Raw genomic sequence first — 14,945 nt, 5'->3', positions numbered from 1 at the left:
GTGCAGAAGCAAGTCATGCTTGTGGGAGACTTGTATTAGTGGGCCAGCCATGATAATTGAAATGCACTTTTTAGGCAAATAAGAAGGAAAATGGCCAAACTAGCCTCCAGGGATTCAGATGGAGACAAAGGGCTGAGAGAGGACAGATTGTTCCTCCAACCAGGAAGCAACTACATCCACTTTTGTTGGTAAGTTGCATCCTGTCTAGGTGTTGCATTTGATTGGTTCCTGATCTGACTTTCTCCTTTCAGACATACGGTATCGTAGCACATCAAAGGTTTGTTGCCGTGCCATAGGCCGGTCTAGTACCATCTACCCACAGCACATAATACATTACATGCAGGTCTGATCCCACCTTTCCCTGTCTCTAACTGTTGTCTGTCTCGGATGAAAGGAGAGTCAGAACTCCAGCAAATCTTTTGAATTAAAAACCTTTTTATGACCAATTCTTTTTTTCTTCTTTCATTTTGGGCCAGTCACCGAGGAGGAAGAATCAGGTATTGATGAGCGATTGAATATATTAATCTATACGATTCCTTGGTATTCAGTGGCCTTGTAATGAATTGATTGTATTTTTATAAAATCTGTAATCGGTAGTTGAAACAATAACAACAACACTCCCCTGTTTTGGTTAAACGCTGAGTGACGGCTTGGCGAAATGGAACCACTTTCAGTTTATAGACAGAACTATTATTGTAATAACTAACCATCAATGTTATTAAAATAATAGTTTTAACCATGTTTTAAGGATATAGTGGTTTTTTTTACATTGACTTTGTTTGCAAACATTGACTAAAACAAGCTTATAGTTTGGGTTCTGATGGGTTACGACAGTTGAATTAAACTCATGAGGCATTAATAAGTTATAATCTTCTAGAATCAATGGGTGTATAAGAATGGGTACTGGCCTGCCACTGTGACACCAGATACCAGGCAGATCTGATAAAGAATGGGTACTGGCCTGCCACTGTGACACCAGATACCAGGCAGATCTGATAAAGAATGGGTACTGGCCTGCCACTGTGATACCAGATACCAGGTAGATCTATATGGGTACTGGCCTGTCACTGTGACACCAGATACCAGGCAGATCTGATAAAGAATGGGTACTGGCCTGCCACTGTGACACCAGATACCAGGCAGATCTGATAAAGAATGGGTACTGGCCTGCCACTGTGATACCAGATACCAGGTAGATCTATATGGGTACTGGCCTGCCACTGTGATACCAGATACCAGGTAGATCTGATAAAGAATGGGTACTGGCCTGCCACTGTGATACCAGGTAGATCTGATAAAGAATGGGTACTGGCCTGCCACTGTGACACCATATACCAGGTAGATCTATATGGGTACTGGCCTGCCACTGTGACACCAGATACCAGGCAGATCTGATAAAGAATGGGTACTGGCCTGCCACTGTGACACCAGATACCAGGCAGATCTGATAAAGAATGGGTACTGGCCTGCCACTGTGACACCAGATACCAGGTAGATCTGATAAAGAATGGGTACTGGCCTGCCACTGTGATACCAGATACCAGGTAGATCTATATGGGTACTGGCCTGCCACTGTGATACCAGATACCAGGTAGATCTGATAAAGAATGGGTACTGGCCTGCCACTGTGATACCAGATACCAGGTAGATCTATATGGGTACTGGCCTGCCACTGTGATACCAGATACCAGGCAGATCTGATAAAGAATGGGTACTGGCCTGCCACTGTGATACCAGATACCAGGTAGATCTATATGGGTACTGGCCTGCCACTGTGACACCATATACCAGGTAGACATGTTAACCATCCAGGCCGTGAACAGACATGTTAACCATCCAGGCCGTGAACGGACATGTTAACCATCCAGGCTGTGGGGGGGAACAGACATGTTAACCATCCAGGCCGTGGGGGGGAACAGACATGTTAACCATCCAGGCTGTGAACAGACATGTTAACCATCCAGGCCGTGGGGGGGAACAGACATGTTAACCATCCAGGCTGTGGGGGGAACAGACATGTTAACCATCCAGGCTGTGGGGGGTAACAGACATGTTAACCATCCAGGCCGTGGGGGGGAACAGACATGTTAACCATCCAGGCCGTGGGGGGGAACAGACATGTTAACCATCCAGGCTGTGGGGGGAACAGACATGTTAACCATCCAGGCTGTGGGGGGGAACAGACATGTTAACCATCCAGGCCGTGGGGGGAACAGACATGTTAACCATCCAGGCCGTGGGGGGGCACAGACATGTTAACCATCCAGGCTGTGGGGGGAACAGACATGTTAACCATCCTATGCCGTGGGGGGGAACAGACATGTTAACCATCCAGGCTGTGGGGGGGAACAGACATGTTAACCATCCAGGCTGTGGGGGGAACAGACATGTTAACCATCCAGGCTGTGGGGGGAACAGACATGTTAACCATCCAGGCTGTGGGGGGAACAGACATGTTAACCATCCAGGCTGTGGGGGGAACAGACATGTTAACCATCCAGGCTGTGGGGGGAACAGACATGTTAACCATCCAGGCTGTGGGGGGAACAGACATGTTAACCATCCAGGCTGTGGGGGGAACAGACATGTTAACCATCCAGGCTGTGGGGGGAACAGACATGTTAACCATCCAGGCCGTGGGGGGGAACAGACATGTTAACCATCCAGGCTGTGGGGGGGAACAGACATGTTAACCATCCAGGCTGTGGGGGGGAACAGACATGTTAACCATCCAGGCTGTGGGGGGGAACAGACATGTTAACCATCCAGGCTGTGGGGGGGAACAGACATGTCAACCATCTCAGACAACAGCAAAAATCAAGGAGGAGACCCAGACTCTAGAAAAGTTTAAGAGTGATATGGGTGAAGGAGAAGAGAGACTGTACAACTGGACAACGGAAGTTCAGCAATGGGCTAATACAGGTAAATGAATACAGAAAATGATTAATATTCCACAAACAAACGAAACAGAGCCTCTACCGTCAGACAGGTACATTTCATGAATATTGAATTGTACACACTTCATTTCTCTTTCATTTCAAAGCCATGACATGTAACAAATAATTATATTCTCCTTTTGTTTTGATGACAGAAGGATACAAGAAAAGACCCTCTGTGCAGAAAGATATGGGAAGAAAAGACCCTCTGTGCAGAAAGATATGGGAAGAAAAGGCCCTCTGTGCAGAAAGATATGGGAAGAAAAGGCCCTCTGTGCAGAAAGATATGGGAAGAAAAGGCCCTCTGTGCAGAAAGATATGGGAAGAAAAGACCCTCTGTGCAGAAAGATATGGGAAGAAAAGACCCTCTGTACAGAAAGATATGGGAAGAAAAGACCCTCTGTGCAGAAAGATATGGGAAGAAAAGACCCTCTGTGCAGAAAGATATGGGAAGAAAAGACCCTCTGTGCAGAAAGATATGGGAAGAAAAGACCCTCTGTGCAGAAAGATATGGGAAGAAAAGACCCTCTGTGCAGAAAGATATGGGAAGAAAAGACCCTCTGTGCAGAAAGATATGGGAAGAAAAGACCCTCTGTGCAGAAAGATATGGGAAGAAAAGACCCTCTGTGCAGAAAGATATGGGAAGAAAAGACCCTCTGTGCAGAAAGATATGGGAAGAAAAGACCCTCTGTGCAGAAAGATATTGGAAGAAAAGACCCTCTGTGCAGAAAGATATGGGAAGAAAAGACCCTCTGTGCAGAAAGATATGGGAAGAAAAGACCCTCTGTGCAGAAAGATATGGGAAGAAAAGACCCTCTGTGCAGAAAGATATGGGAAGAAAAGACCCTCTGTGCAGAAAGATATGGGAAGAAAAGACCCTCTGTGCAGAAAGATATGGGAAGAAAAGACCCTCTGTGCAGAAAGATATGGGAAGAAAAGGCCCTCTGTGCAGAAAGATATGGGAAGAAAAGACCCCCTGTGCAGAAAGATATGGGAAGAAAAGACCCCCTGTGCAGAAAGATATGGGAAGAAAAGACCCTCTGTGCAGAAAGATATGGGAAGAAAAGACCCTCTGTGCAGAAAGATATGGGAAGAAAAGACCCTCTCTGCAGAAAGATATGGGAAGAAAAGGCCAAATCAACAGCAGCCACAGAGAGGTACAACAGATTCAGCAAAACCATCTGCAGATGAGATCCTTTCTGCAGACCTTCCTGCACGGCCTCGGGAGCTGAGTGGCCTCGGGAGCTGAGTGGCCTCGGGAGCTGCACGGCCTCGGGAGCTGAGTGGCCTTGGGAGCTGCACGGCCTCGGGAGCTAAGTGGCCTCGGGAGCTGCACGGCCTCGGGAGCTGCATGGCCTCGGGAGCTGAGTGGCCTCGGGAGCTGAGTGGCCTCGGGAGCTGAGTGGCCTCGGGAGCTGCACGGCCTCGGGAGCTGAGTGGCCTCGGGAGCTGAGTGGCCTTGGGAGCTGCACGGCCACGGGAGCTGCACGGCCTCTGGAGCTGCACGGCCTCTGGAGCTGAGTGTCCTCGGGAGCTGAGTGTCCTCAGGAGCTGAGTGTCCTCGGGAGCTGAGTGTCCTCGGGAGCTGAGTGTCCTCGGGAGCTGAGTGTCCTCGGGAGCTGAGTGTCCTCGGGAGCTGAGTGTCCTCGGGAGCTGCGTGGCCTCGGGAGCTGCGTGGCCTCGGGAGCTGAGTGGCCTCGGGAGCTGAGTGTCCTCGGGAGCTGCGTGGCCTCGGGAGCTGCGTGGCCTCGGGAGCTGCGTGGCCTCGGGAGCTGCGTGGCCTCGGGAGCTGAGTGTCCTCGGGAGCTGAGTGTCCTCGGGAGCTGCGTGGCCTCGGGAGCTGAGTGTCCTCGGGAGCTGCGTGGCCTCGGGAGCTGAGTGGCCTCGGGAGCTGCGTGGCCTCGGGAGCTGCGTGGCCTCGGGAGCTGAGTGGCCTCGGGAGCTGCGTGGACAAAGTAAGTAGTATGTTTGTGTGTCACAATAACTATGTTTCTGTTTTGTTATCTGTGTTTGTTCAGTTGCTCAAACACAGACAGCACTGCCATTAAAGTTACAAATCCACATTGCATTCTTCTGAATTTACAGCTGACCTACTCACAAAGACAATAGCCTTTGACTGGGTGATGCTCCTGAGACGGCTGAAGGAGGAAGAGGTAATTGTCCTAAAGGAAGTCCAGCAGCACTGGGAAAGCCTAAAGAGGGAATCGGAGAATGTGCAAGACCTTGCTTCACATGTGGCACCTGACCTAAGCAGGCAAAGTAGGGGAACGTTCATTAATATGTATTGATGTTGGCACCCTGTAATTGATATTGTATTTAAGGAATACTTCATTGTATTAGTAGTAGGGGAACGTTCATTAATATGTACATTTGATGTTGGCACCCTGTAATTGATATTTTATTTAAGGAATACGTCATTGTATTTACCCGACACATTACGATTGTTGGTGTCAGGCTGGCAATTGAATCAGTCGGGAGCTGGGAGCAGAGGTCTCTTCTCCATGCTTCAGAGGAGAGTCAGCAGCCTCAGACGACACCAGGACTCTGTCAAACTGGTATACAGCAAAGCTATGGGCCAAGACACCTCCCTCCTAGAAGATAACTTCATAGATGACCTCCTGGAAGAGGACCTCGATGACATCATCCACTACAGCTCTGATGACGAGGAATCTGTCCCAGACTGACGGTGTTCGTTTGGGTGGGTGCAGTTTGCATTGGGTGGAAAGTGATTCCATTTGTTTTGTAGATGTGCTTTATCTGCCTTCATAAGGAAAAATAGTTTGAACATTTTATGGAAAATAAAGGGTTATGTTTCTTCCTGGTTGACAATGTGATCATGTGGTACAGATTTGAGAAGGGCGCTCGTCTGTTACTGCTTTTGCCCGGTCACATGACCAGGTCCGATCCCTTTAAAATGGCCAATCTGCAGTTGATACATCCACTTATGGATGCTTGAAGAATATCATTTATAAATGCCTCATGAATATAGTTCAACTGCCGTACCCCATCAGATCCCAAAATAGATGTTTTTGTTCTACTCCAATGTTTGTAAACAGAGTAAATGTAAACATACACTAGCATGTGTCCAACTCATTCCACGGTGAGCCGAGTGTCTGCGGGTTTCACTCCTCCCATGGAGCTACATCAGTACATTAGTCATGGGATTTTAAGTTAAGGTGACCAGATTTCTGAAATTAAAACCGGGGACTTTTACAGGTCGGAGGGCAATATATCATTACAATATCCACTGTTATTATCTATTATATAATATCAATATATTATTAAAATATCCAATGCTATTATCTATTATATAATATCAATATATCATTAAAATATCCAATGTTTTTATCCATTATATAATATCAATATATCATTAAAATATCCAATGTTATTATCTATTATATTGTCGCGATACGAAACCTTCAGCCCCGCCCCTCGGCCGGCAGCGGGGTGCTAGAGGGGTTAGCGCTCCGTTCCCTGGATAGGCAGGGCACTATAGATGCTTTAGATTATGTCGGTATAATCAGGACCCTGCTTCTCTTTCTGTATCGATGGTTGTCCGCGTAGAGAAGCCTTTTGCCTTGTCACTCCCACCGGTCTAACTCTAGCAGAGATGTGCGAACCCCACTTTTTCCTCGTAGACTATTTACCCGCTATTGTTCCTGGTTTGATATTATGCCTTACTCTACTAGCATCTATTATTCCCTTAATATGGTTGAGTATTTCCTTACTGTGATGTATCTAGATTTAAGATGTGAGAACTTTAGTCAATTAATTCCTTGCACGTCTGCTATTGTCTCTTGGATAATACAACTTAGATCTATAAGACATTAATGTTCACACCGGACACAATAATTTGTCTTTTTATTGGTAGCTACACTGTTATAGAGTATTGGTCTCTGTTTTCAGTGTCCCGGTAGAGGGGAGTGTCAAAGTTGTTATCTCCCGTGCCGTTAACTGCCTTGAGAGGGCGGGTACTCAAAACAAAATAAAACTACCGTTTATTTTGAAACACTCTGTTTTTTGTCTTTTACAATCATCAACATCAATTTACACAATTTGTTACTCGGTTACATACAGCGTTACTCAAAACCTGCAAATGCCTTAATGCTCTAAATGCCTGGTACAATGATAACACTTATCTCTAATAAAATATAATATTTCAACTTAATTACCTTTAAAAGATGACAGGGAGACCCACGAGATCAGGAGCGGTGTTTCAATCGGTCAGAGTTCTTTAAGAATTTAGTTAGGTAGCGACTCCCCTCTACTGGCCGAGTGGTTGAATTGGAGTCGGTGGTTTACTAAATTTAGAGATTCAAGTTTGGACTGGATGAGAGAACCCGCTGGTGATTCCCTGCCCCAATGGAATATCAAAGAGTATGTGGCACGAACGAGGCCGAGGTACTGAGCTCAATCGAGAGGTTAAGTTACTGAGACTTTCTCTGGATATAATTGCAATCAGTCACACGGACCTGGTCAGTAGGCGACAGAACAGCTGTTCAATAGTTAAACGGTATAACCCAGAGTACCTTCTCAGATCCAGCAAGTTAGAATCTTTGTCATTTGAGTTTTAGGCACCAATGCCTTTTAAAGTCAAATGGTTGTCTTATGAATTCAGAATTCAAAAAGTCAGCGCCGAAGTATCAGCAGTTTCTCTATATATACCTTTTTATCCATCACTCGAGGTCACGTGAGCTGGTTTCATGTATTTAGTCTAACAGACACACTGTGACAGAGAAAACAACTATACTACAGAAACACTATAGACAAGACAGAACTGATCTGAACAGCCATTCAGTGGTCCTGCTAGTCTGGGTAGAACTGATCTGAACAGACATTCAGTGGTCCTGCTAGTCTGGGTAGAACTGATCTGAACAGCCATTCAGTGGTCCTGCTAGTCTGGGTAGAACTGATCTGAACAGACATTCAGTGGTCCTGCTAGTCTGGGTAGAACTGATCTGAACAGACATTCAGTGGTCCTGCTAGTCTGGGTAGAACTGATCTGAACAGCCATTCAGTGGTCCTGCTAGTCTGGGTAGAACTGATCTGAACAGACATTCAGTGGTCCTGCTAGTCTGGGTAGAACTGATCTGAACAGACATTCAGTGGTCCTGCTAGTCTGGGTAGAACTGATCTGAACAGACATTCAGTGGTCCTGCTAGTCTGGGTAGAATAAGAGCAGAAGAGAACATGTCTAGCCAGGTTAGTGTGTGGGATGTGGTTCTCTTTGAAGTGGGTAACTCCATCTCTGACTAAGCGGTGTCTCCAATGTTTTCCATTCTTCAAGCGATCCCCCCCTTTAGGAACTCTTGCAGGCCAGTAACCTCGTCAAACAATGCATCCTCATTGATGGTCACATGGGGGCATTTTTCCTGCAGTGTGCCTGCTACCGTCTGGATCTCTTCACGCTGAGGTTGTCTTTTTAAAAGGAGACTATATATATATATTTTAGATGATCTGTGTGCTTTCCCCAATGCCTGCAAGTAGTTCACAGCCGCAGTGAAGAATGATTGGGAGGTTTTGAGAAAGCTCTCTAGACATTGCAGCTCTTCAGTCTTTTCTACTCTGACGGTGAAAATAGGACAATATCTTTGTGAGCAGGTACTCAACATCAAGGGGTATCACATCCAAAGCTGTTCTGGCCGTGTTATGAATGATGTGGGCAGGACAACCTAAGCCAATCACCTCCCACTACAGAGCATTTTTTACTTTAGTTTGGACATTGACCCTCTCCAGCCTATTCAGTCCTCTAAGGTTGGTATGGACATTGACCCTCCCCAGCATATTCAGTCCTCTAAGGTTGGTATGGACATTGACCCTCCCCAGCATATTCAGTCCTCCAAGGTTGGTATGGACATTGACCCTCCCCAGCCTATTCAGTCCTCCAAGGTTGGTATGGACATTGACCCTCCCCAGCCTGTTCAGTCCTCCAAGGTTGGTATGGACATTGACCCTCCCCAGCCTATTCAGTCCTCCAAGGTTGGTATGGACATTGACCCTCCCCAGCCTATTCAGTCCTCCAAGGTTGGTATGGACATTGACACGACTTTGTTTCACTCTTCACTCCCTTCATTTTTCCTTCTCCAATCTTTAATAATAAATAGTACACTATTTTATTTATTTATTTTATTTTACCTTTATTTAACCAGGTAGGCAAGTTGAGAACAAGTTCTCATTTACAATTGCGACCTGGCCAAGATAAAGCAAAGCAGTTCGACAGATAAAACGACACAGAGTTACACATGGAGTAAAAACAAACATACAGTCAATAATGCAGTATAAACAAGTCTATATACAATGTGAGCAAATGAGGTGAGAAGGGAGGTAAAGGCAAAAAAGGCCATGATGGCAAAGTAAATACAATATAGCAAGTAAAATACTGGAATGGTAGTTTTGCAATGGAAGAATGTGCAAAGTAGAAATAAAAATAATGGGGTGCAAAGGAGCAAAATAAATAAATAAATTAAAATTAAATACAGTTGGGAAAGAGGTAGTTGTTTGGGCTAAATTATAGGTGGGCTATGTACAGGTGCAGTAATCTGTGAGCTGCTCTGACAGTTGGTGCTTAAAGCTCGTGAGGGAGATAAGTGTTTCCAGTTTCAGAGATTTTTGTAGTTCGTTCCAGTCATTGGCAGCAGAGAACTGGAAGGAGAGGCGGCCAAAGAAAGAATTGGTTTTGGGGGTGACTAGAGAGATATACCTGCTGGAGCGTGTGCTACAGGTGGGAGATGCTATGGTGACCAGCGAGCTGAGATAAGGGGGGACTTTACCTAGCAGGGTCTTGTAGATGACATGGAGCCAGTGGGTTTGGCGACAAGTATGAAGCGAGGGCCAGCCAACGAGAGCGTACAGGTCGCAATGGTGGGTAGTATATGGGGCTTTGGTGATAAAACGGATTGCACTGTGATAGACTGCATCCAATTTGTTGAGTAGGGTATTGGAGGCTATTTTGTAAATGACATCGCCAAAGTCGAGGATTGGTAGGATGGTCAGTTTTACAAGGGTATGTTTGGCAGCATGAGTGAAGGATGCTTTGTTGCGAAATAGGAAGCCCATTCTAGATTTAACTTTGGATTGGAGATGTTTGATATGGGTCTGGAAGGAGAGTTTACAGTCTAACCAGACACCTAAGTATTTGTAGTTGTCCACGTATTCTAAGTCAGAGCCGTCCAGAGTAGTGATGTTGGACAGGCGGGTAGGTGCAGGTAGCGATCGGTTGAAGAGCATGCATTTAGTTTTACTTGTATTTAAGAGCAATTGGAGGCCACGGAAGGAGAGTTGTATGGCATTGAAGCTTGCCTGGAGGGTTGTTAACACAGTGTCCAAAGAAGGGCCGGAAGTATACAGAATGGTGTCGTCTGCGTAGAGGTGGATCAGGGACTCACCAGCAGCAAGAGCGACCTCCTTGATGTATACAGAGAAGAGAGTCGGTCCAAGAATTGAACCCTGTGGCACCCCCATAGAGACTGCCAGAGGTCCGGACAGCAGACCCTCCGATTTGACACACTGAACTCTATCAGAGAAGTAGTTGGTGAACCAGGCGAGGCAATCATTTGAGAAACCAAGGCTGTCGAGACAGAGGATTATTATTATTATCTAATAGGATTACTATTAGATAAAATACTTTGGTTAACAGATTCCCATTGCTTGCCTCATTTTGTATTTTATCTCAAAAACATTGTTTGGAATAATAAATTGGCAGGCTCTGTATCATATCTTAACCTTTCCTCCTCTGTCTCACTCTTCTTCCTATCCAGTCTTCCTCCTCTCCACTCTCTAACAGAAAACATTATGCTAATGTTATCCATGAAAATGTCTAAATATATGTTCACACTACTTATAATGCCAAACAATTACAATTGTAATCTACAAATAAATATTATCATAATTAATTGTGTATTAATTTAATATAATCATATTTTCAAAATAGCCCGTCCACTGCATGTTTACATGTGAACGTTTTTTAACCTCGTTACCATGACAGCAGCTGGCTAACCAAGCTAGATAACTTAGTCGACATAGCTAATGTCAGCTAGCATAACCTATTTAAAACCATATAACGCAGACCATTTAACTATAAAATAAGTTGTGAAAGAACATCATTAGCTAGTATCTCAAACGAGTGTAACTTACCTAGCTTGAAAAGACGTGTGTGGTGATGTTATGGATTCACTTGACACTTCCGTCCGAGTTTTCCACAGCAGTTTCCTCTAAAACTGGCGCGAGCAAGTAGTTAGTAGAAGAAGAAGAGTGAATGAAGTTGCTGTCGCGAGCGGCCCCCTCTGCTGGACAAAACAAGCACAACAAGATTGAGACGTCAACCGGTTGACTCTGATGCCCGGTCTTTCTTGCCACGTAAAATATTATTTCACTTTGCAGTCAATTAAAAATAGGGGCATCTCCAGCCGGGGACAGGCCACGGAAAACTGGGACGTCTGGTCAACCTATTTTAAGTCAACGATTCCTTATGTATGAATGAGATGTACAAATGCTTAACTAGTACTGAGTACTTTGACCCGTTACTTCTAGACTCTCAAGTAGTTTTGCAGAGGGCTACTTTACTTGTACAAGAACTGACTCCCATCAGCTGCAGATGAAACCGGTTAGTTGAAAAATGTTGCCTAGAATCTACAGGCACTCGCAATGAATCATCAAAAGTATGGACACAGAATGATTGAAGTGATTATTGTATTTTATTATTCTGACCCATGACATCTTCTGGGAAGAATAATGCAAAGCCTTTGTGTGTTAAGCAACAAACGTGGAAATGTTCCTATTGAAATGGGGGTTGTCCCATCCTGAACAAACCGGTTGCAAGTGACATACTCTTATCGATACTATTAGCAACACCATATTATTACTAAAATTAGATGAAATAAATGAAAGTTATGCAGGCAGGTCTGACATAGTGGGAGAATTGTGAACGTGCACGTATATATATATCTGTGTTGTTCGGACACGTCATCAGTTTGATCGTTCATTCGGCTTGTTTTGGTTTTGTGCGTCACAATGCCCGTGACGTAATAGACTATGTTTCTGAATTATTTTTAAACTATTCATAAATTTTTCTTGCGCAATGTTACTTTCATTTGAATGTCGTAAACATTGTCGGATTCTATTAAATAATTGATGTAACAGATAAAATCTTGTTACAGAAACCGGAAAAGTTGTGAACTACAAATGTGACGCCATTTTGTAGTTTTTTTACTAACCCTAACCGTTTTTCTTTAAATCAATATCTTCGCTATTATCATTCTAATTGATGTGTAGAATGATGTGTACATTCATTATGACATACATAACGCTGTACTGCATCAGCACATGCCAATTCAATGTCTGAAGTAGTGCACTTTTTGAAAGGTGTTTTTCGTTAAATTTGACATGTGTGATTATTTTGATTTAATAAGGACCCCTTAATAAACATTCATGTCAAATAACGTTTGGATATGTTAATCTATTCTTGATTTTTAAAAATCATCAACGTTTGGGGGAAAATCCAACTGTTGGTGGTGTTACTGAGCACCCCATGGCCACCAGGGGGATTGCAGAATTATGTTTAATTCATGCATAGGATAATTTGTGCCAAGCCATAAGACTGAGCCACAAAAGACAACATAAATATATTTTGTGGGACTCTATGACCCGAGTTGACCTCTTGCAAAGGTTTCCTAGGGGTGTATAAAGGTTCATGGCAGAAAACAAGTGTATGTTGTTAGAGTTGTGTAAATTCGAATCTGGTATCAGGATAAATATAACAATGAGTCACCGATTTTATACTATGTATTTTTTATTAGCTAAGTAATAAATGGCAAATGCAACTTTCGTATATACGGGCTCACTGTAATGCCACGCAGGGCAGAACAGAGAACTGACAAGATGTATGTAAACAGTGTTCTTATACTGTGATGGACATAGGCGAACCCGTCTGATGGCCTATCACAGTAGAGACTGGGCGTGGTTTAAACTTGCTCATCCTATTGCAGGCGCTCAGGCGGGTCCCCGCCTCTTGGCGCTTCTTGGAGTCCTCCCTCCGTCGATGTATAGATCCTTACTGTTCTGGTATCGCAGCCTAGTTATAACAGTTGCTCAGTTCCTGCTATTGTGTTGTTCAGTATTTTTCCATCTCAGTTAAACCTCGTGATGACCACCCCTCCCTATCACAACTTTGTAAGATACAGCAAGTCCCACCATGTGCTCAATATTGTTACATACAAACACAAGGACAAAGCATCTGCTGGGCTGTTATCTACAGTTTTGCAACATGCAGGTCACACCATGTTACTCAGTTCTTGTCACACAAACAGGCAAGTAGCAAGCAGTTGTTTAATCTCATGATGATGCTCCAGTGCACAAATGCAGACACCTCACACAACCAACATCAGATCATATTTAATCATATATATGCTAATGGCTATACTGTAAAATACAGGATCCAACAATGTATAGAAATGCTTATATTAACATTGTTACATCGATATTGACGCTTCTAGAAGTTCAGAAATAGCCATTCAACAGTCTATATGTGGTCTTTCAACCCCGATACCCATTACCCACAAGGCCTTATAACCACACCTCTATTGCCATGGTCCTCGGCACATCATAATCCTGATAAGCAACAATGATGAACATTAATTCTCACTGCCTATTCAAAAAAATAAGTTGTGAGATTATTTGGCTTTCACCATCATTAAATATTTCCCGTGGAGAACTAGCCTAGAGACCAAGCAGATAGACAGTCTGCCTCTATGAGCTAAACATGATGCATGTCAGTATGACTCGGGGGAAGGCCTATATCAGGGGTAGGTCTATATCAGGGGTAGGCATATATCAGGGGTAGGTCTATATCAGGAGTAGGCCTATATCAGGGGTAGGCCTATATCAGGAGTAGGCCTATATCAGGGGTAGGTCTATATCAGGAGTAGGCCTATATCAGGGGTAGGCCTATATCAGGGGTAGGTCTATATCAGGGGTAGGCATATATCAGGGGTAGGTCTATATCAGGGGTAGGTCTATATCAGGGGTAGGCCTATATCAGGGGTAGGTCTATATCAGGGGTAGGCCTATATCAGGAGTAGGCCTATATCAGGGGTAGGTCTATATCAGGAGTAGGTCTATATCAGGGGTAGGTCTATATCAGGGGTAGGTCTATATCAGGGGTAGGCCTATATCAGGGGTAGGTCTATATCAGGGGTAGGCCTATATCAGGGGTAGGCCTATATCAGGGGTAGGTCTATATCAGGGGTAGGCCTATATCAGGAGTAGGCCTATATCAGGGGTAGGTCTATATCAGGAGTAGGCCTATATCAGGAGTAGGCCTATATCAGGGGTAGGCCTATATCAGGGGTAGGCCTATATCAGGGGTAGGCCTATATCAGGGGTAGGCCTATATCAGGGGTAGGCCTATATCAGGGGTAGGCCTATATCAGGAGTAGGCCTATATCAGGGGTAGGTCTATATCAGGGTAGGTCTATATCAGGGGTAGGCCTATATCAGGGGTAGGCCTATATCAGGGGTAGGCCTATATCAGGGGTAGGCCTATATCAGGGGTAGGCCTATATCAGGGGTAGGCCTATATCAGGGTTAGGCCTATATCAGGGGTAGGTCTATATCAGGGGTAGGTCTATATCAGGGGTAGGTCTATATCAGGGGTAGGTCTATATCAGGGGTAGGCCTATATCAGGGGTAGGCCTATATCAGGGGTATTGTATTTGGAGAGGGAAGATCAAATGTAAAATTTGGATCTATACTCTAGAATTTAGTATTTAAATAGAATGTTTAATTTATTATAACTACACTTCAAGTGAATTTGTCCAAATACTTATGGCTTCTTCAAATTGGAGAGACTATATATATATAAAGTGATTTCCTTTCTAAATTGTGAACAGGTGACCTGTACTATCGCCTCATATGAAACATTTGATCTCAAATCCAAAATTCTGGAGTTTAGAGTCAAATTGTACATTTTAGCTTCACTGTCCAAATACATACGGTGTTGAGTGTTCAGTG

At 44.3% G+C, this 14,945-nt stretch overlaps 3 protein-coding genes across 14 annotated transcripts in view; 2 read left to right on the top strand and 1 right to left on the bottom strand.

Annotated features, from left to right (window-relative positions):
- Positions 1–14,945, top strand: part of LOC109882060 (butyrophilin subfamily 1 member A1-like) — a 329,983-nt gene that overhangs the window by 60,022 nt on the left and 255,016 nt on the right. The gene's annotated exons all lie outside the window — the stretch shown is intronic.
- LOC109882059 (Fc receptor-like protein 5) overlaps positions 1–14,945 on the bottom strand; it is a 305,344-nt gene that overhangs the window by 151,083 nt on the left and 139,316 nt on the right. The gene's annotated exons all lie outside the window — the stretch shown is intronic.
- Positions 1–14,945, top strand: part of LOC116353898 (uncharacterized) — a 28,414-nt gene that overhangs the window by 1,703 nt on the left and 11,766 nt on the right. Inside the window, exons 2-5 of one of the 3 annotated variants that reach the window (XM_031791563.1) lie at positions 75–188; positions 3,092–4,891; positions 5,022–5,195; positions 5,391–5,634. In XM_031791563.1, the coding sequence (XP_031647423.1) occupies positions 3,127–4,185 (1,059 nt within the window). In that variant the 5' untranslated portion in view covers positions 75–188; positions 3,092–3,126 and the 3' untranslated portion in view covers positions 4,186–4,891; positions 5,022–5,195; positions 5,391–5,634. Of the gene's footprint in view, positions 1–74; positions 4,892–5,021; positions 5,196–5,390; positions 5,635–11,481; positions 11,542–14,945 lie in introns of those variants that run through there. The other 2 variants (XM_031791562.1, XR_004203263.1) reach the window with 2 other exon arrangements.

The sequence above is a fragment of the Oncorhynchus kisutch genome, linkage group LG16 (assembly GCF_002021735.2).
Source record: "Oncorhynchus kisutch isolate 150728-3 linkage group LG16, Okis_V2, whole genome shotgun sequence".
Classification (NCBI taxonomy): domain Eukaryota; kingdom Metazoa; phylum Chordata; class Actinopteri; order Salmoniformes; family Salmonidae; genus Oncorhynchus; species Oncorhynchus kisutch.
This window is presented reverse-complemented; position numbering and strand designations above follow the sequence as displayed.